This window comes from Felis catus, chromosome C2 (assembly GCF_018350175.1).
Source record: "Felis catus isolate Fca126 chromosome C2, F.catus_Fca126_mat1.0, whole genome shotgun sequence".
In the NCBI taxonomy this organism is placed as follows: domain Eukaryota; kingdom Metazoa; phylum Chordata; class Mammalia; order Carnivora; family Felidae; genus Felis; species Felis catus.
The window spans coordinates 11,737,708-11,759,323 of NC_058376.1; the positions used below are offsets into that span (position 1 = coordinate 11,737,708).

Consider the following 21,616-nt stretch of genomic DNA (forward strand, 5'->3'; position numbering starts at 1 on the left):
ACTGCCTAATCACTTTTTTTTTTTTAATTCCAGTGTAGCTAACGTGCAGTGTTATAGTTGTTTCAGGCTGACTAACCACTCTTTACTCAGTTTCCTCAGCTGGAAAATGGGACATCATAATAGTACCTACATCTCACAGAGCTATGATGGACACATAGCTACTTTTATATTCCAGATTACAAACTCAGTAAGAGCAGGGATTTTTTTTTTCTATTTTAACTCTCTTAAACATTAGTTCCTGCCACACAGTACACAATAAACATTTACTGAGTGAATGACCATGCCCCAAAATCACTTTCATTTAAAATAAGCTAATTACAATAAATTACTTATTTCCTTGGATTTTTAGGACCTACATTTCAACAGCATGCCACAGAATTTACTTATGTCACAACCATCTAATTAGTTAAATTCTCATTTAGCAGACATTAAAACTGCTACATACCCTTTCCTGAGCTCGATTTAACATGCTCATGGCTTCAAGGTCAAATGCATTCTCACTTAGTCTTTTCTGAGCAAGTGCCCGTTCACTCATTGCTGTAGAGATGTCCACAGGCTAAGAAAGAAAACATAGATAATTATCTCAAATTATGATAGACCCCCTAAATTCTAAAAAGTGCTCATATCTTTAGTTGCTACATATCAAAAATGAAACAGTAATCTTACATATTAATAATCTTGTAAGTACAGAAAAGATACCAAGAAGTAAAAGAAACTTGGAAAGCAGATGAGGATCATTTAAGGTAAGTTACACGCTATCAGAGGCAGCAGCTGAACTCAACCCAACATCTGAACTTCAAATTTCATATTTTCTACTGTATTTTCTACTGTATCAAATTATGATCACAGAAAATTGCACAAAGAACTTAAAACTCTCTAGCCTTCACTAACAAAACAGTCATTTACAAAAACTGGTACTTTTTTCAACTGTTTTGGAACTATTAATTTTATATTCATGAGCAATTTTCATTTTATCCTATTTCTTTTTAGCATAATGTTCAGAAGCAATAAGGTTCTTGAGTAAGCAAGCAGAAAACCACCATCAGGTCAGTTGGCCTTTTACTCATCTGCACATCTTTTCACCTTCTTGCAGTTGCTCAGAGATACAGTTTGGTCTTAAGAACTCCATTTCTTCAAAGAATGTATTTACTATATACATAAACGAATCCTTTGTTTTCAGTTTATATGTATTAATGACCCAAATTAAAATATTTCTGGGGGGGTACATAACAACATGAACCAACACATTTAAAATTAAATATGTCTGAAATGTCTTAGGTCCTCCTTTTCAAAGCTCATATCCTACCTGTAAAAATGTTATGCTAAGCAGAGGTGACTTCATGGTTTAACTTTTTAAAACGTTTCATAATGTCCAGAAAAATTCTTAAAGAACAAATCCCCAATTTATCAGATTTGTGGAAGGCTCAACCATAAAAGGAAAAACACATCAAGTAAGTATTTGATGTTCTTTGTTCTGATGTTAAGAGCTCATGTTGACTTGTATCATCATCAATTCTTATTATTTTTCTTCTAACACAACCCATTAATATTTCCTAGTGATTTCACCCAAGAAAATTCATTTTTGGAAAATATTTGACATGAAAAGGTTTTCCTATATTCATATGCAAAACATGATTAGAGGTACTGCATGAATATTACAAATATAAGGAAGTCAGTAATATAAATTAACAGCTAAGGATTTTTCTTAAAGCTAAGGGCTACCTGTAATTTAACTATGTACTACATATGAAATACTTCTTATAAAATAAAGACCTATATAGAAGGGTGTATGACTCTAAGAGAATAATTCTACCTTACGCATAAGGATATAAGAGAATAATTCTACCTCACGCATAAGGATTACTAGTCCCCCTTTTTCTGCCTTCAGAACCCCTTATTATTCCATCATTCTTTGTTATCTTGCTGAGTCATCTCATAATACTCCCCCAGCAAAATTAAATTTTTTCTTCCACATATTCTTATGTATTGCCTTCTTAAAACGAAAGCAAAGCTAAATTCATTCTGTAATTGTTAAGACTGTTTACAGATCCCATGAAAGATCTTAACTGTCAACGTAGTAAATTATCCACACTAATTAGAATATGTCTGGGGCCTATAAAAAATAATCTAAGCAGTCACAATTAAACACTAAAACTCTAGGGGTCTTCACTTGTCACTTTTTTGATAATTCTGATCAACTGCTGGGACTTTAAATAAATGGGAACCCAAATATTTCAGGCCAGAATTTACATTCCTTTGGCCTACCTTATGTGTTTCCTAAAACTGTCAGGTAGGATTACTGATGCAATTTGAAAGCCCAGCAAATATACCTCAAGTACTGTTCATTAACCTTGTCCAAATTACTTTGGGTAGCAGTCTGTAAATCTGAGGATGTTTAGGTATAAATAACAGGTTTTTATTCTGAAAAAGTCTAAGCTTAGAGGTGATAATGTGGAAAATTGATCTACTGACTACTTCAAGCCCTGATCCCCAATTTCCAGCTATAAATTTTGCCATGAAAATGTAAAGATGGCTCTAAAAGCTCCCAACTTCTCTAGAATAAAATTCTTCCCAATTAGAAAACAAATGAATACACACCTATGATCTGAAGACCTATCTTCATATATTTTTTAAGTCTTTAAGCAGATAATCTAAATGCCTCATCATTTATCCCCAGGATGAAACTTCATTCAAATCTCAGTAACACTTTGTAACATTCACATCTCACTCTGGAAGAAATTTTAATATAGCAACCTTGATGTTTAAAATAAATTTACTTCAGATAAAATGATAACCAGTTTTTTTCCTGACTACAACTTAATTCACCCAACAGGCTTACCAAGAGAGTAATCTTACTATTCATTTTATATTCATATTTTTAAATGTGAAGAACATACTCAAAATAAAATGAACCAGGATTATCTGAACCTCTTAAGGATCCTCAAATGTTTGAATCAAAAAAGCATGTTTCCAGGTTTTCAAGGTAATTCAAGATATGTAATAATGTATAATCCCCAAAACACTAATATTCAAGGACTAGACCAAATGTCACATATGAGTATTGAAACTCTCATTAAATATCACAGCTACCCTTTAGAACACTGGTCAGTAGTATTTTCTACAGTCACAGCTAATGAGCACTTAAAATGTGGCTAGTGCAATTAAGGAAATGATTTTTCAGTGGCTAGTGACTACTCTACTGGACTATATGGTATATGTGTGTGTACATAAACACTATATAGTGGATCATACTATGTAGTGGAGCTTCAGAGCCTTAACCATCTTTCAGTGTTGCTCAGAAAGAGGAATAGGTTTAAGGTACCGAAATGATGTTAAAAAGCCCTTCTAAAAAGTAGGAAAAAATCTTAAATTTGATAGAACGCTATTAAGTGGTCATCAACAAGCCTCATTTGTTTCCACTGTTATACTACAAACTTTTAATCTAATGTATGAAGTCTAATTATGATACTATAATAATATTCTAAGTATTATAATTGGGGAAAATGTTTAGTTTCCTTTTCCCTAGGACTTGTTTTAAAAAGTGAAATCTACCTCGAGTATCCAATTCCAGTTCTCCTATAGTTAAAAACCTGTCCACGTTATTTCATTTCTCTACTACAGCAACACAGCAGATCACTTCTCCTATAATCCAAAAGTGTCAGAAATGAAATCATAATGTAACATGCATTTCACAGCCTAAGTTATAATCATGTCCTTTCTGTATCTTCCTCATTTAAAAACCCTTCTAAGTCAACTTCCTTACCCCTTTCGTTAACCCACCTGTTTACATAAATACAAGTATCTCAGGGGCATTTCTTAGAAAGTCAATTAAAGGGCTAAAGAGAATTATTAGGAGGGAGTCAGATAGGGAAAATAAGCCCTATAATATGAATTGTATTACTCTCTACCTAGACAATTACAGGTATCTTAAAACAGAAGAGTATAAAAGGAAATGTTTAATTCAAAAAAACAGAATTAAAAAAAAAGCATCTGATCTGTATGTAAAATAGGACTTTAAGATACTTATTAGCAAAAATTAATAAATTACAAAGAGGTTCATATAGAAAAGAAAATGACAACTATAAAAACAAAAGCCACACAAAATACAGAATACCTCAGTTGTCATGGGTTTGGTTTTAAAATGTGAATTACAAATCTTTTATTACACCATATGGAATTCTCTAATGTAACTCCTATACATTTAATCTGAATAAACTAGAATAAGAAAAACAGGTAACCTATTAAGTTGTTCAAAGAAATTCAATGTTAATCACCCAGGAGAATCTAAGGAAAAAAGAATGAATAGCAAGGCTGTATTTAACCATTCTAGCACTGCCAGGACCCATGTATTTAATTTTCAATTAAAATTTACATCTTACCCCAAGAACTTAACTTTCCTAAAGTATAAGGTTGGAACTTCTATACTTGAAGAACTTCTATACTTCCACTGGGAAGTGGAAATATTTTTTAATAAAACAAACCAAGCACACTGACACAAGAATCATCTTAACATGTAAGCAATTACTAGACCTTAATGGAGAGCTACCTCTGGACCTCTGATAATTTATGATTAATAGTAAACCCAAGGAAATGTTATATCAAAGATTACATTTAAATCTTCTACCCAATAAGCCTCTAACTTTATTAGCAAGAATTAATGCCCCCAAGGACACTTTTTTTAAATATTAGTTTTCCACCATTTTTGATTTCACTGTTTAAGAATAAATCAAATTCACACAAATATGGTCAAAGTTCTGTAGACACTCCTTACTGAGGATGATGCTGGCTGGCTTCTGGGTAGGAAGACGATGCTATGGCAGTAAGGCACAGTCTGATGAGCTGATACTCCATAAGATACGGATTTATGTTGATCCATCCACATCTATCCACTCACGTTTATGTCAAAGAGCACTCATGTGCAAGACAATTGGTGGGGTTAAGGATTACAGCAAAGCTGAGACCAAATCTGTGATCTTTGCCTAAATGTTTTATGCTCAAAACTAAAAAACCACAAACTCCATTTATATTTATTAAAATGAAAAACACGGATAGGTTAAAAAATAAATAAATACTAATCAGTTAAAACAGTGACCATTTGAAAGAACTTTCCTTTTACTCTATAAAAGCCTTTATTTCAACCCCAGACAGGGAATCAAAAGGGTCAACGCTCCCATGTCACCATTCCACAAACACTGGTATGTAGAACGTAATCTTACAAATACATGTATTTGCAAGATACAGCTAAATAACTAGGACTAAACGTTTTATATTGTGACCACTTCCTCTAGGTGTTTACTACTATTGTTACGTAAAAGCACAGAGACCTGAAAGCAAAACGAAACCATGGTTTTTCTCTTCTAAAATTTTGGGATTGTTTTTGCTTAAAATTAACCTATGTATTTTTTGAGTCTGACTTAAAGAATTCTGGTATCATATAGTTGTATATATCCTCCCACAGAAGAAATCCGCTTCACTTATTTAGTTTTCCGACCTTTTTCTTCTGCTTTAATGAAAGACTGCTTAATATAAAATTTGAATACCCAACTTTTCCCCCTGGGATTTCTTTGGAATTCCCCCCAACTTTTAATTAAAACTGACAACTACTTTTGATGACTGATAAGGCTAAGGCATCACAGGGTCAGTGTTAAGACTGAAAATGGCAGAGTACTGAGAATTTCAAACATATATATACAGACACGTATGAAGTTTCAATAAAAAAGAAATACTCATCAGGATTCACTAAGCACTTTCTGCATGTTCAACTGTGGTTAGAATACCTATGATCACTTCTCAGGAAAATCCCTTGGAACTTTTCAATTATTTACAGGGCTTTACTCAGCTGAAAAATTTTTCTCACATAATCTCCGTATGTTTTCCAACTCTATTACATGCTTAATCTGCAAATTACTAAAAGCGTATGTATCAGAATTTCTAAATCAGTCTGTACTGGCCCTCTTACCATGATTTATATTCAGCCTACTACAAGATTTAAGTCAATTGCAGATGTCAGTTAACCTTTCCCTCTTGAGATGTGCAGGTAGTCTAATCTGGGGATTAGCAACAGAGCTACTGAACTGGTTTCACTAAAATATTGTCTAAATCAGCTATCCCTTCCCCACTGGTGAGAGTATAACTTGCTTCAACTACTGAATCCCACATAAATACAAATCATCACTGGTGACCATAAATTGCATTGGTTAATTAGCGTGTCCAGCTTCATTGTATAGAACTTGCTCTCTCTTAAAATGCCGATCAAAAAAGCACAATAAAAAATGTCACCTGTGAATAGCTCAGGGGAAAAAAAATACTATCAAAAGAATTCTGATTTGGGTTCTGTTCACTTTCTGATTTTATAAACAACAGGATTTATTTATTTGTAATAATGGAGGTGTTTAGTGGAAGACGATATGGCCAATGCAAGGAACCTGAGGTGGAGAGAACAGGTCTCTCTGACCTACATATCCCAGAACTGCAAGAAAAGGAAGTGGGGAAGAAGTCCCACATTGTAAGGGCATCAGATTATCTAGTCCAGTCCTTGGACAAACGTCTGGGCTTTGGAACCAAGGGCAAGAGGTGGTAACTAATCTATAGTATCATTTAAAACTCCCACCCACCCTAGTAAGTCTCCACCCTCCCAGATCCCCCAAGCGTGATTTTGCACAACAAGTTAAATAAAAGTAAACTGTTTATTAAAAGATACAGCAAAGGTACAGATACAGAGATACATACAAAGATACAGATATATATATATATATTTACATATATATACAGTCTTGCTGTTTTCATGTGCACTATATTTAGCAGCACATTATTTAATCAGTCAGCATTTTAATGGGGTTGTTTTGACACTTGGTGTTATTACTGCGTCATTTTGACAAGATACAACTATAGCCTCATGGAAATTTCAAGGTGTGAATTCCACTTCTCCAACTTTTAATAGTAGCAAAGAGGGGAAGGAGAAGGGAAATGGAGTACCAAGGCTGAGCATTAGGTTAAACACAAGAATTCCAAAGGGCCAAGGTAGCACAGGGAAGGGAAAATGATTAAAATTAAAGGCTATCTGACAACCCAAAAAATAGTAAGAGAAACCATTATTTAAGGGCAATGGGCTATGTTATATATCCAAGATGCTCACACATCAGCCTACAGTGACCTTTTCCAATCCAGTTCTTGTGTTGAACCTGAGGATCTGCCTCTCTCTGCTCAATCCCTCCACCCAGTAAATTTGCTACCACCAAAATCTAGAGCTATAGAGCCTCGAAGCAAAACGGGAAGCTAAATAGTTGTACCTTGGGCTACCTTCCCATAAGTGCAAGGAGGGCCCAATGTTGGGTAGGGATGTGATAACACTGTTCTCTGCAATTCGATGCTTTTCACTTTGTGGCTTGGTTCCACAAAGTGAATTGCATCGAGTTACTGTCAAATGAGAAGCTGCGGGTTGTTTCATCTGTCGTCTAACCCGGCCCTGCCGTTTAACCCGGCCCTAAGAAGAGTGAAACAGAAGCCAAATCAGATATAAAGTAACAATAAAATGGGAGATTCAGGTATTAAAAACAAAAAACAAAAAAACACAATATTCCTCTTACTTACCTCAGAGGGCAAATTGCTGCTGAAAACATTATCATCATCTTTGTTCTCTTCACCATTTTTCTCTACAGGAACCCACTCTCCATAAACACTATCTGCTTCTTTTTTTCGATGTTGAGATCCAGATGACACAGGAAACTCTTTTGTTAATGTTACCTGGCTTTTTGGTGGAGTTGGTTTTGCTGCAGCAATCTAAAACATAATGTGTTTCCTTAATTAACACTTAAGAGGTTTTTCAACATAATCTGAAAATAATTGTTCACTATTTCTGACAGTATTTAATAAAACATTAAAACAATTTAATTCCGTTTGAGTTTTATTTAAATAGTCCCTATGCTATTTCATCAAACCATAAACACTAATACTCACATTCAGATTGAAAAAAATGGGTTTGGGTTCACTGAGTTTAAAGGGATGATGATAAAAAGGAGGTTCTTCTTCCTCTTCATCCGAAACATGAGGCTTATTCACTATTACATCATCATCTTCTTTACTCTGTGCGATCTGTTTGCATTTCTTAAAAAATAAAAACAAAAGATAAATCTTACACTTTATGTGGAACATGTAGTTTTTTTAAAAAACCAAAAACCACATAAAATCAACTTTCAGAAATAAAACAAGATAAACAGGTTGTAGGTAAGTAGCTTAGCTTATCGGCTATTATTTAAATACACACTCTAGCTGTTCAGTCAGTCAACAACATTTATTGAGCACCTACTATGTGCAGAGCACTGTACTGGGCACTGTCCAGGGAATACAAAAAAAAAAAAAAAAAAAAGTAGAAGACATGGTCCCTGCTCCCAAGGAGCTTACAATCTAGTTCAAGAAACAGAATTACATACACATGAAATAATTGAGGAACGCTTTTACAGAGCAACACAATTAACAAGTGCAAAATGATATAATACAAATGGAATACATAAGTGCTGAAAGAATAAAAGCTTAAGAATCAGGCAGAATTTGATAACCAAGGGCTATTCCTTGAAGAGTTCTAAGCCAGATTTTCATAGTTAAGAACAAGGACTGGCAGGAAAAGAAAAAAGAGTCATCATAGTTAGATGGTGGTAAAAAGGTGAGAAACTTGTATTAGAAGGAACAAGAGGGCTGAAAACGAGGCTTAAAAACATACAGGGAAACACTAAGTGTTCACAAGGTTTTAGAGAAGGAGCTTAGATTTGATGAGCAAGTAATAGAAGCCTTCACTAAGTCCTTAAATTAAAAAAAAAGTTGTAATTCATATTTCAATAAATCTAAGTGAGGAAACATTAAGAAACTATATGAACCCCCAAATGCATGGCAAAATAAAAACTTTGAAACATGTACAATTGGGCTAGATGGTCATGTGTCTCTCCATAAGTGTTTTGTAGGTTGAGTCTCTAAAGGAACAAAACTCAAGAATGGAAAATAAGGCATGATGGAGAGGGTGTTAACTGATGAAGTCTGACACATAAAGCAAAGTCAATTCCTTCCTGAGAAGCTAAGGAATAGACTCCATTACCTGGCTTTATAAAAAGGTCAGAGTAAATTTGGGTGGACTTGTCTATACAAGCAGTAGAATTTGTCACATCCATTATCAATTGAAAATGTTACAATAGGATAAAAAGCTCAATTGGCCAAAAAACACAGAGTATACCAAGCCTGTAACCAAGGGGAACAGAATATATTAACAGTGGCAGGCTGGCATAAGGCTAGCCAATAACAAGTTTCAATATATGAAACAGTGTGGTATTTCTGGATCCTAGCAGCAGTATTTCAGCGTCCTCCCAAAAAAAAAAAATAATAATAAAAATAATATTAACAAAACAAAGCCAAAAAAAGCCTCAATTGAAAAGATCAAATTCTTAAAAACAGAAACAAGTGTGTCTAAAATATATGTTACTGCCAAAACCCGAACCGCAGGAAGAACTGATAATGGCCGGCCATTATCACCAATGGCTGGTACCAAACAGCCAAAACCCGAAATGTTGATGCGTAAGAAGTTCCTTTCAGGCAATGGCCAGCTATTCTCATTAATTTCCAAGCTCCGGTGGCAAAAGATCATTTCTGAAGATTGTCTGTGTCTTTGCGTATATGCAGTACACTCGTGGCGATCAGTGAACACGTCGTGAATGGAAACGAAACTGTAGGCGAGCTTCTGCGTGTTGCTCACTCAACACCTCCTCCATTCAAACGAACCGTCCCACTCCTCAGTCAGTTTGGCTTCTAAAACTGGAAAGCAAAAGTAATGGGAAGTAACTTTTAGCTAGCGGAGCTTAGCCATCCCGGATAATGGCCTGCTAAACAGAGCTTCTGCCGCTGCCACATCTGTATTTCGGGTTTTGGCCACTCGGTGCCAGCCATTATCAGTTCAGCCCACAATTCGGGTTTTGGCACGCTCCAGAGTCAACATCACTGAAATAATCCACTTAAGAATGTAAACAAATTCTGTCTAGCTTACCTCAGTTAGTTCTTCTATGGTAGCTCCTCCTGACTTTTTAGCAACTTTCTCTTCTATTGTAGGTGGAGGTGCAGGCTTTAGGTTTGGCGGTAAAGGAACACCAGCCTTAGCACACATGGCAGCTGCATTAGCTTTGGCTATTTCAAGTAATTGAGCCTTGTCTGGAAGAGGAAAAATATAAGCAGTTTTCCCATAAGACTAATAAACACATTTTGTTCTATCTAAAATCTTATACACTAACAAAATTAAAGGCATCAATTTCTGCCCTAACATACAGCTGTGATCAAATCACTCTTCGGGTCAGTTTTTAAGCAAATGCCCCGATTAAGTCCACGTTTGGCTTCCCATTCACACACTACACAAAATAGCTAAATTACAGAACCCTGCCAGACACTCTGAGACACACACACACACCTGCACAGCCCTCTTTGTTTTCCAAAAGTATCATGCCCTTAAAATTACTTTCCTTCTAATATGACATTTTAAATCACTCTTTAAGCCCAAATTCAACCTCTTCTAACAAGCCAGAATTTAACACTCCTCTTCAGTGTGCTCAAAAGTGCCCTAACTATACAAGTAATCATCATATTCTGCTCTTTCTGGCAGGTTACTACTTGGTAAAACAGACATACATGCATTTTATCCACATCTCCTCTACTAACTTGTAATCACCTCAAAGATGTAATTCTGTAAATAAAAAAAAAAAAAAAAAAAAAAGAACTCGGGGCGCCTGGGTTGGTTAAGCATCCAACTCTGGATTTTGGCTCAGGTCATGATACCAGCATCATGGGATTGAGCCCAGTGTCAGGCTCTGAGCACGGAGCCTGCTTGAGATTCTCTCTCCCACTTGTGCGGGTGCACTCTCTCTCCCTCTCTAAATTAAAAAAAAAAAAAAAAAAACCCAACTTTTGCTTAACTGAATGAATTTTCCCTTACTGTTCAGGTCTTTTTCTTTAGACAACCCTGACCTGGAAATGTCAAATCTACTGACATAATGATAAATTATCCATTATTGCAGGTAGTGATGCACTATCCATCCACTTTTAATCATCCCTGCACACTTGTTAAATCAAAGGGAACTAGAGCACTCTATTTTAAAAGACAGATTATTAAAATACTAAAGTCAATCTAATAAACTTAAAACCTTATTTTGCTATTATCACCAACCCAGATAAAAAAGAACTCCCCACCGTGCAAAATTCCCTACTCACTTCCATTACCCATTATACCAATCAGAGTTACCTTTGCACACATTTAACAGCCCTGTGTTGCCATTTTCAATCATGGAACTTATTTAAAAAAAAAATACACACTGTAATTTCAGGCTTGTGTTCAAGGATCTATGTTGGCATACATGCAGTAAAACAAGCTCAGCGTATACCAGCCTTATCTTTAACTAGACTTCTACTTTCCATTTTCAGTTACAGGAAATAGTTCAAACTTCAAGTATGTAAAAACATTCAAGTATGTAAACACCTTGGTTCTAATACACTCCAAAGCACATCTTTTTAACTCTAATTACTAATTCACTTATCCCTAAGTTTTCTAAAACCCATAATCTAATTACAGTTGACCCTTGAACAAGAGGGGTTGAAGGCACTGATACCGTCGTACTTGAAAATGGCATGTACTTTTGACTCCCCCAAAACTTAACTACGGATAGTACACCACTGACTGGAAGCCTTACTGATAACATAAACAGCTAATTAACATATGTTTTGCATATGTATTACATGCTGTCTGCTACAAAAAACATTAAGAAAACCATTAAGGAAAACACATTTACAATACTAATACTTTATCAAAAAATTCACGTATAAGTGGACCCATCCAGTTCAAACCCATGTTGCCCAAGAGCCACCTATATGGAAATTTAAAGATAGAAACATTTACCTAAGCCAATAACCCAAAATATTCCATTTGACTCAAAGATCAGAAAAAATGGATTTTTATCATCCTCTATTACAATGCCAATAAATTTTAAAATTACTTACTCAAATCCGTCAGACGTTTAGGTGATCTGCCTCTCTCAGAAGACCTGGATCGTTTACGACGAATGGGAGATCTGCTAAACCTTCTTCTCAAAGGTGTTCGTGATCTCCTTAATCTTACTGGTGAGATACTAAAGCTTCGTCTCCTTACCACAGACCTTGATCTTCTCCGGCGGCTTGGGGTGCGGCTGCGGCGGCTAGGGGTGCGGCTGCGGCGGCTTGGGGTACGGCTGCGGCGGCTTGGGGTGCGGCTGCGGCGGCTTGGGGTGCGACTGCGGCGGCTTGGGGTGCGGCTGCGGCGGCTTGGGGAAATACTAAAGCTCCTCCTCCCCACAGATCTAGATCTTCTTCGCCGACTAGGAGTGTGACTCCGACTCCGACGACTTGGGGTGCGACTTCGAGCTCTAACTGTTTTCCGGTTATCCCTGGAACTTGATCTCTTTCTTTTTCTTTCCCTAGACTTAGACCTGTGCTTTGGAGATCTTTTACGCTTCTCTTTTGATACAGATCGCCTTCCTCTGGACTTTGACCTTGACCTGCTGCTCCTCCTCCTGCGTCTTGAACGTGACCTTGAACGTGTCTGAGAGCGATGAGACTTAGATTTCGATGATCTCTTCCTTGCCCTAGAACGAGATTCACTGGTACGCTTGCGTGATTTATGTTCAGAAGACTTGGAACGCTTACTTCGAGATCTTAATGAGGAGTCTCTTTTCTTTTCTTTCTCACCTTTGTCCCGGTTCTTGTTTTTCTTACTTTTCTCATGTGTGTCCTTAACTTTTACAAAAATCTCATAATCATCTTTTTCCTCTGAAGAGGACTCTGAAGCTCTTTCTGGTATACTGATTATGACTGGACTGGCAGCAGATTTGTCACGTTCAACCTCACTTGCAAGTAAAGGTCCTTCAATACCAGCTCTAAGGCTTGTAAGACGTTCCATGTCCTTAGGAAGTAATGGTCTCACTAAATCTGCTTCATTAATATCATCAATATTGGCAGAAAATCCTGAATCAGAGAGTATCTCTTTAGTAGGGAGAGGTGCTTCTTTATCTTCTCCACTACTTTCTTTAGGGCTGAGAGCAACTGCTAATGTCTGGTCACACTCTTTTATAGGTAATGGTCCTTCTGCATCCTTACTAATAAAGTTATTAGATGGTAAATCGAGATGAATGTCTTTAGCAGGCAAAGGTCCCTCTATGTCAGCTTCACTACCACCACTGGGACTAGTGGAAATTATCATGTCGTGTTCAGTATCTTGAGTGGTTAAAGATACCTCAACATCATATTTACTAACTGAAGTGAGAGCAGATGCTGTAGCAAATTCAATACCCTTACTGCTTCCCACTGCATCAGGTTCAAGAGCAAAGGGACCAGCAGAAGATAGAGTTCCTCCATCAGCTTCGCTAACACTAGAGCATGTATCCAATACTGTGCATTGTTTAGTCTCACCGATGGATAAAATATTCCCTTCACCAATTTCACCAACAGCACCAGTGGCGGCAGCAGACACTGTGTCACGTTCCATCCCTTTAGCAACTAAGTGATTATTTGTGTTAAGGTCTATATTTGTACCATGATCACTTTCATAAGGGTCATTCTTCAGGTGTCCTTCAGCATGCGGCTCTTCATCTGAATGCATGGGAATCTCCTGCATGCCAATCTCTGGAGTAAGACTTTGATCACCAGATAGTAAATTCACTCCTCTTATAACATCAGACTCCAGTATCATTGGTGTAGACTCTGCAACTATCTCAGTCGGTATTATTTGGGTCTGTTCTGAGACAGTGATAGCAGGCTCTGAAATTATCACAGTGGATTCTTGCACTGAAACAGATGGTTCTGAAACAACTGCATTAGCCTGAGGGACTGACACTGCTGGTTCCAGGACAGGCACACTAGGCTCCAGGGCAGAAACAACTGGCACAGAAATGGTAACATTCTCTGACTCAGCCAAGGCCACAGTCTCTGGGACAGCCTCAGCTGTGGGTGGGTCTGGAATAGCCACAGCTGTTGAGTCAGAGACCACCATAGCTGTTGGGTCCGGGATAGCCATGGCTGGGGTCTCCAAGACAGTCACAGCTGGGGGCTCTGGAACAGTCCCAGTTGGTGGCTCTGGGACAGCCACAGCTGGTAGCTCTGAGACAGCCATGGCTGGCAGCTCTAGAGCGCTCTGTGATGGCTCTGGATTAGTCGCAGCTGACTCCAGGAGGGACTGAGATACCTCTGAGGCAACATGTCCTGAAGCTTTCATGGAATCAAAAGTTTCTGCTGTCTCAGACATAACTGAAGGTTCTGATGTTAATACAGTTGGTTCAGCTGACATCATGGGAGTTTCAGATACCATGTAAGTCACTGGTCTCTCTGGAACAATTTGATGCTCTTCTGCTACTACCGCAGACTCTATGGGTGTTGATGTAACCGAAGACTCTGGCTCTAATGGTGGTTCTGGAACAGTAACAGCAGCCTCTGATGCTAACACTGAAGGATCTGATGCTGACACTGAATAATTAGCAGGCAATGTCGAAGGCTCTGAAATCTCACTTTGACTCACAGAAGGTTCAGACAGTGATACAGACTCTTCAGGAGGTAATGCTGGTACCTCTGTAGGCCAAGTATTTTCAGCTGTTAATGCTGACTGCTCAGTAGGTAATGCTGGACCTTCCGGTGGTTCCTCAGGAGGCAAAGGTGGGGTCATTGGTGGCTCCTCAGGTGGCAATGGTGGCATTGTTGGAGGCTCTTCAGGAGGCAAAGGTGGCACCATATATGCCTCCGTATATGTATCAGTATAAGAATCGGTGTAAGAATCAGCTGCCATAGACATCATTGAACGATCAGCAGTGTAAGATGACATCATAGATCGGTCAGCTGCAGAGTACGATGACATCATAGACCGGTCAGCAGCAGAGTAGGACGACATCATAGACCGGTCGGCACCCATGGACATCATAGATCGGTCAGCCATTGGGGACATCATGGAGCGCTCGTAAGCTGACATCATAGAGCGTTCATAAGCTGACATCATAGAGCGCTCAGCCATAGGGGACATCATAGAACGCTCATAAGCTGACATCATAGAGCGCTCATAGGCTGACATCATAGAGCGCTCAGCCATAGGGGACATCATAGACCGCTCATAGGACATCATAGAGCGTTCGTAAGATGACATCATGGAACGTTCTGCAGCATAGGACATCATCATAGAACGTCTAGATGCTAACATCAGGGGTCTTGGTGCTAACCTGTACGGCCTGGGGGCTATTCTATAGGACCTGGGTGCTATCCTATAGGGTCTAGGTGACATCCTATAGGGATCAGGAGTTAGTCTGTAGGGATCATGGCCTAATCTATACGGGTCCTGCCCTAACCTGTAGGCATCATGACCTAACCTATAAGGGTCATGACCTAACCTATAGGGATCCTGAGCTAACCTGTAAGGATCCTGAGCTAACCTGTAGGGATCAGGAGATTTTGAACCCAACATAGCAGAATCTTGGGTACTAGATGCTAACATCTGGGCATCCATGGTACCAGATGCTAACATCTGAGCATCCATGGTGCCGGAGGCCAACATTTGAGAGTCCATAGTGCCTGATGCTAACATCTGAGAATCCATAGAGCTAGTAGCTAACATCTGGGAGTCCATGGTGCTGGTCGCTAACATCTGGGAATCCATAGTGCTGGTAGCTAACATCTGGGAATCCATGGAGCTGGTTGCTAACATCTGAGAGTCCATGGAACTGGTTGCTAACATCTGGGAGTCCATGGAGCTGGTTGCTAACATCTGGGAGTCCATGGAGCTGGTTGCTAACATCTGAGAGTCCATGGAGCTGGTTGCTAACATCTGGGAGTCCATGGAGCTAGTTGCTAACATCTGGGAGTCCATGGAGCTAGTTGCTAACATCTGGGAGTCCATGGTGCTAGAGGCTAACATCTGGGAATCCATGGTGTTGGACGCTAGCATCTGGGAATCCATGGTGTTGGATGCTAGCATTTGGGAGTCCATGGTGTTGGACGCTAACATATGGGTCTCCATGGTGTTAGAAGCTAACATATGGGATTCCTGGGCCATCAAGGGATCCACTCCTACTGTTACAGAAGTCTCCCCCACTAATGTAGTAGGCAGCTCCTGTGCTACCGTATTATAGGATTCCAGCGCTGTCGTCGAGGGCACCTCCAGGGACTGCGACACGGTCATCGTTGACAGCTCCGTTGTTGTCACCACAGACTGAACAGAGATCTCCAGCGCCACAGTTGCCACAGGCTGCCCAGGCAACTCTGGCGCCCCAGGCTGCCCTGGCAACTCCAGCACCCCTGTTGCCAGAGGCTGCCCCAAAAGCTCCAGGGCTCCGGCTGCCCCAGACTGCCCCGAGAACTCCAGTGCCCCCGTTGCCATGAGCTGCCCAGGCAACTCCAGTGCCCCAGTTGCCACAGGCTGCCCTGACAACTCCAGCGCCCTAGTTGCCGAAGGCAGCCCTGGCAACTCTGGCACCCCAGGCACCGAAGGCTGCCCTGGCAACTCCAGCGCTGTCGTTGCCACTGGCTGTCCTGGCAACTCCAGCACCATCGCTGCCTCCGGCTGCCCCAGCAACCCTGCTGCCGTCGTCACCTCAGGCTGCCCAGGATGTTCCACCGCTGTCATCCCCACAGGCTGCTCCAACTCTGACGTCGTCACAGGTTGTTCGGCCAACTCCATTGCTACCGTTACCGCAGGCTGCCCTGGCAACTCTACTGCTGCTGTCACCGCAGGCAGCCCTGGCAACTCCTGTGCCATCACAGGTGGCTCTGGTACCTCCTGTGGTGGCTCCAACCCCACGGATGGTGCCGGAAGCCCTGGCAATTCCTGCGACAACTGTGGCACTGATGTCACAGAGGGCCCCGGCAACTCAGGCACTGCTGTCGCAGGGGGCCCTAGCAACTCAGACACTGGGGTAGAAAGGGGGCCTGGCAACTCTGGCAACGGGGTAGCAGAGGGCCCAGGTAACTCCAGCAATGGAGTCACAGGGGGCCCCTGCAACTCCGGCTTGGAGGTCGCAGGTGGCCCCGGCAACTCCACCACTGAGGCCACCGACGACTCCGGCAGCTCCAACGCTGTGGTCTTGGGCAACTCCGGCAACTCCTGTGGTCTTGTCATGGGTGAATCTGCGATCTCCGACGGTACTTCTACAGGCTGCTCTGGCAATCTGAGCACTTCAGTTGCAGATGACTCTGGAAAATCCACTGTTGTTGATGTACTCGGCTCAGGGTGCACCTCAGCAGTGATCTCGGATGATACCACAAGGGTTTCCGATGGCTCTAGCCCTTTTGCTACTGGCGGTTCTAGCATCTTTGATTGCTCTGCAGGTGTGGTATCCAAAGATTTCAGCACAGGCTTCATCTGATATTCCACAGACATTGTGACAACCGGCTCAGATGACTTTAGCACGACTGTTGTAGTGGGCACTGCGGCCATTGTAAAGGAATCCAGAATCTTTGTCATGGGTGGTTCCAGCGTGACTGCCACAGACTGCTCTGACTGCACTGAAATTACGGATGTTGATGCAACTGACAGTTCCGCAGTTTTTGTAGCTGGCTTCAGAGTTTCTAAGGTATGTGGCTCTGATACCTCCATTGATACCACAGGAGGTTCTAACACAACTGCAGGAGATTCACTGGTCTCAGAAAGGCCAAACGCTCTTACAGAATGCTCCAGTGCCATCGCGGAAGGTTCAGAATCAAACTTCAAAAACGAATCCGATTCTAAATCTATGTTCCCATCATGATGTGATTTTGCCTTTGATTCAGATTCTTCTGGCTGTCTCTTATACTTTTTTTCCTTTTCTTTCTTCTTTTTCTTCTTTTTATTTTTGTGCTTTTTATGCTTCTTTGACTTTTTGGTGGGAATTTCATCAGTAGGATCTGTTTGTACTGACACACATCTACTTTTTCTGGAGGCCTCTTTCAGGTCTGAAAGTAAGGGAAACTGATTTTAATTTGTCAAACATCCCCCAATGTAAACTCAGATATATCACATAAATGAGACTCATATTCCATATTAAAATGCCATCGTATAATACTATTTTCTATATACCAATTACCTACAAACTTTTCCAATATTTCTTTTTACAACTAAAGTCTAAAATTATCAGCAACTTAAAAAAAAATTATCAGTTTATCATAAAAACTTGAGACTTATACTGTGTTTTATCAAGCTTAAAACTTTTTTCTCCAACTCTCAAAACATGGCAAAATACTTTCAAACTACACTTACCGAAGAATATTTTGTATTACCAGTTGTTAAAATTCAAATTGCTATAAAAGATACACTCATTAAACAATTTTTACTATCTGTTTTTTGAATCCTGACTCAATCACCACTCACTAGATGAATGGACTTGGCCAAATTACTGACACGGTCTCCTAAAGTTAGAGGACAAAGTAAGTTAAAATGCTAATACGTGCAAATGCTAATGAGTGCTTTTATGCAGTATACGAAGGGCTAAACAACTAATGTAAAGCATCAACACCAAACGTGAACTTTACTTCATCACACCCGTGTTACATTCTAATAAAACACCTTTCCCCCCCAACCCTCCTCTAAAATTGCCAAAATAATCTTCATGTTTTTACTTAAAAAATAAGTCACTTAGAAAAGAAATTCTTCTACCTCTTTACATTTAACTTAAAACCACTGCACTTTCCTGAAATAGAAAATAACTTCTTTTCTACTTTACAACCAGGTAAATTTATTCTAATACCAATATCCAATTAGATAAATTTTAGTCATCGCAGAAAAGCTAATCAGAAATCTAGACCTGGGGAGGGAGGCCTGGGTGGCTCAGTTGGTTACACGTCCAACTCTTGATTTCGGCTCAGGTTATGATCAAGCCACAAGTTGGGCTCTGCACTGGCAGCAAGGAGCCTGCTCGGGATTCTCTCTCCCCATTGCTCTCTGCCCCTCTCCTATTCGTGCTCTAGCTTGCTCCCGCTCGTTCTCTCTCTCAAAAATAAACTTAGGTGCGCCAGGGTGGCTCAGTTGGTTAGCGTCCAACTTCAGCTCAGGTCATGATCTCACAGTTCGTGGGTTCGAGCCCCGCGTTGGGCTCTGCTGACAGCTCAGAGTCTGGAGGCTGCTTCGGATTCTATGTCTCCCTCTCTCTCTGCCCCTCCCCCACTCATGCTCTAGCTCTCTCTCTCAAAAAATAAGTAAATAACCAAAAAAGATTACAGAAAAAATGAATCAATCCATGACAAGACCTATTCTAAAACAAAATTAATAACTTTCTACTAGTTATCACGCACCTCATACTAGTTAGCTAAATTATACTTCAAAAAAAAAGTTGCTACAACCATAAACCTAAGTATAGCTGAAGTCTATGCTGTTTTTACCATGTCCTATATCAAAAACAATTCAAGTAAGAAACAAAACCATACCACCCGCCCATTTCTAAAACTAAATGAAGATAGTTCTTTTTGTGCTTGATCATAAGTCTTTCATTTCTAAACATCAATTATTTTAATTTCCAAAACACTAAATACCAAAGCAATGACTCCTCTCCATCCATTGCATTTTTAGGAGGAGTAGATGCAAAAACAAGGCAATCTCTAACCTTGCGCTTTAAACTAAAACCTCCTAGGGTTGTAAAATCAGTACAGATTTGGTCCAGGCTCCTGCCCCTTCCAAAGCTGACATTTACACAACTGTTCAGTGAAAACCCGCTTTCAGAATCCTAGCAATGAGGCACAAGACCGAATCAAATACAGTTATAATATTCCACCAGCAAAGCAAATTAAGTATTTGCTCACGTTACAGTACAACTATATTGTCACAGAAAAATTTAAACAATGTCTTCAGTAAATAAAATTTAGTAAAGTAAAATTTAGTAAAGTCTAATAAACACTTTTAAATACCCTGCAATAAAAAAATAATACTGTTAACTAATTAAAAACCTTAGTTTTTAAGACAGCTGATTATCCCCAGCTTACCTGGCTTGTATCGCAGTTCTGTATCTAAGACCCCAGAAAGTACTTCCTCTATCTTCTGAACTATTTCTTCATTTGGTAGGCTCCTGGCAGAGGCAGCTGCATCACCTGCCTGGTTTCCTTCATTAGGTGTATTTGTTTCACCATTGAGCTGGCCTTCATTCCTTCCACTTGACAAGAAAAGTTTTCAAAATTCATTAATACTTTTACCACACTATATAATACATTAATATTTATAACTCAGTTGATTAAAATAATCTTATACCGTTCATACATTTCGCCATTTTGGGATTTCTTTCAGAGGATATTCCCCACCAACAGTGCCTCCTTCACACTACTCAAAGTTGGTACATCTTTATTTTTACACAATAACTTAGTTTTCAGAACTGTGAAAATTAAGAAAAAATCTTTAAAAGAGGTTTCTAAGCTCCTCATAAAATAAATAATAAAATATTCCCAGAAACCTAAACTGATTTAGATTCGGGTTAACTTGCATTTTTATCTCAGAGGAAAAAAACCTACTGATCACAATCACATATCCAAAGAAAAATACACCACCTAACATTATGATAGAAAACTAGAGCCACAATAAAACCACACCTGTACATGGATCACAATCAGCATCAACAATATCAACGAACAGTTACCACAGACACATTAAGTAAAAAGGGTAAAACTGTAGCCTCAGATCAGGTTTAGACTGATTAAAATTACTGAAATGCCATGAAGTTTAAAAAGAAAAATACATTTATATAGCTTTTATCCACTGTCAAGAATCCAAGTATTTTCTGGTGTTCAAAAAAACTCATGGGAAACAAGTGACATTTTATTTCACTAACAGTAAATTAATATAGATGGCTCAACATGTTTTCAATTCACAGGGCCGTAAGAATCTGGACATGAGAAGCATGTCATTTAGCTAGTCATTTTTCCTATTTTTGTGTAAGTTAACAGAGTTGTTTTGAAAAATAATTTTAACACACTCAATTTAATTTACCTACTAACAAAAACCGATCAATTATGCTTCACTCCTGATAAATGTCTAAATGGTCAAAAAACAAAAAAAATCAGTAGTTAACTAAATTTAGAACACTTGGCTTTTTAATGGGTCACATAATAATTAACACTTATTGACTATTAATTAGAGTCATGGGTCTACATTCCCTAACTCATTTAATCCTAACAAAACTCTATGATTACCACTGTCATTCTGATTTTATAAATGAGGACAATGACCCACAGAGATGAAACCGAACTAAAGTTCACAGTTACTAGTAGGTGAAGCTGGTATTCAAAACCAGAGCTTATACTTTCTTAACAACCATCTATACACAATAAATAACTTACTTTACTTAAACGTCAGCCCCCTTACTCAAATTGATATTTGTAAAAATACGCAGGAAAATATGACAAATATAGCTCACTGGAATAATCAAAATTTTGCTCTCAGACTGATAATTTATTACTCATTTGACAAGAAGCTGAATATTCCCAATAATAAGTTTCTTTATCTAATATTCTTTTTAGACTTTCTGGAGCTTCTTTTACTCTTTTCCTAAGCACGTACACATAATCAATCACCTTACTACTAAGCCATGGATTTAAAAACCAAAGTATAACTAAAAAAAGATTATAATCATCTTTA

The 21,616-nt window shown here is 39.1% G+C and overlaps 2 protein-coding genes across 8 annotated transcripts in view; one reads left to right on the forward strand and one right to left on the reverse strand.

Annotated features, from left to right (window-relative positions):
* Positions 1-7,890, forward strand: part of DONSON (DNA replication fork stabilization factor DONSON) — a 28,295-nt gene extending 20,405 nt beyond the window's left edge. The window contains exons 12-13 of one of the 2 annotated variants that reach the window (XR_002735797.2): positions 991-1,046; positions 1,377-7,890. The gene's annotated coding sequence lies outside the window, so the exon portion shown is untranslated. Of the gene's footprint in view, positions 1-990 lie in introns of both variants that reach the window. The other variant, XM_023238785.2, reaches the window with a different exon arrangement.
* Positions 1-21,616, reverse strand: part of SON (SON DNA and RNA binding protein) — a 32,984-nt gene that overhangs the window by 9,646 nt on the left and 1,722 nt on the right. For 4 of the 6 annotated variants that reach the window (XM_045036654.1, XM_045036655.1, XM_045036656.1 and 1 more), the window contains exons 2-7: positions 19,975-20,141; positions 12,019-17,955; positions 10,025-10,185; positions 7,957-8,103; positions 7,591-7,779; positions 446-556 (exon numbers count right to left, since the gene is read on the reverse strand). In XM_045036654.1, coding sequence (XP_044892589.1) covers positions 446-556; positions 7,591-7,779; positions 7,957-8,103; positions 10,025-10,185; positions 12,019-17,955; positions 19,975-20,141 — 6,712 coding nt within the window. Of the gene's footprint in view, positions 1-445; positions 557-6,672; positions 7,484-7,590; positions 7,780-7,956; positions 8,104-8,271; positions 9,796-10,024; positions 10,186-12,018; positions 17,956-19,974; positions 20,142-21,616 lie in introns of those variants that run through there. The other 2 variants (XM_045036658.1, XM_045036659.1) reach the window with 2 other exon arrangements.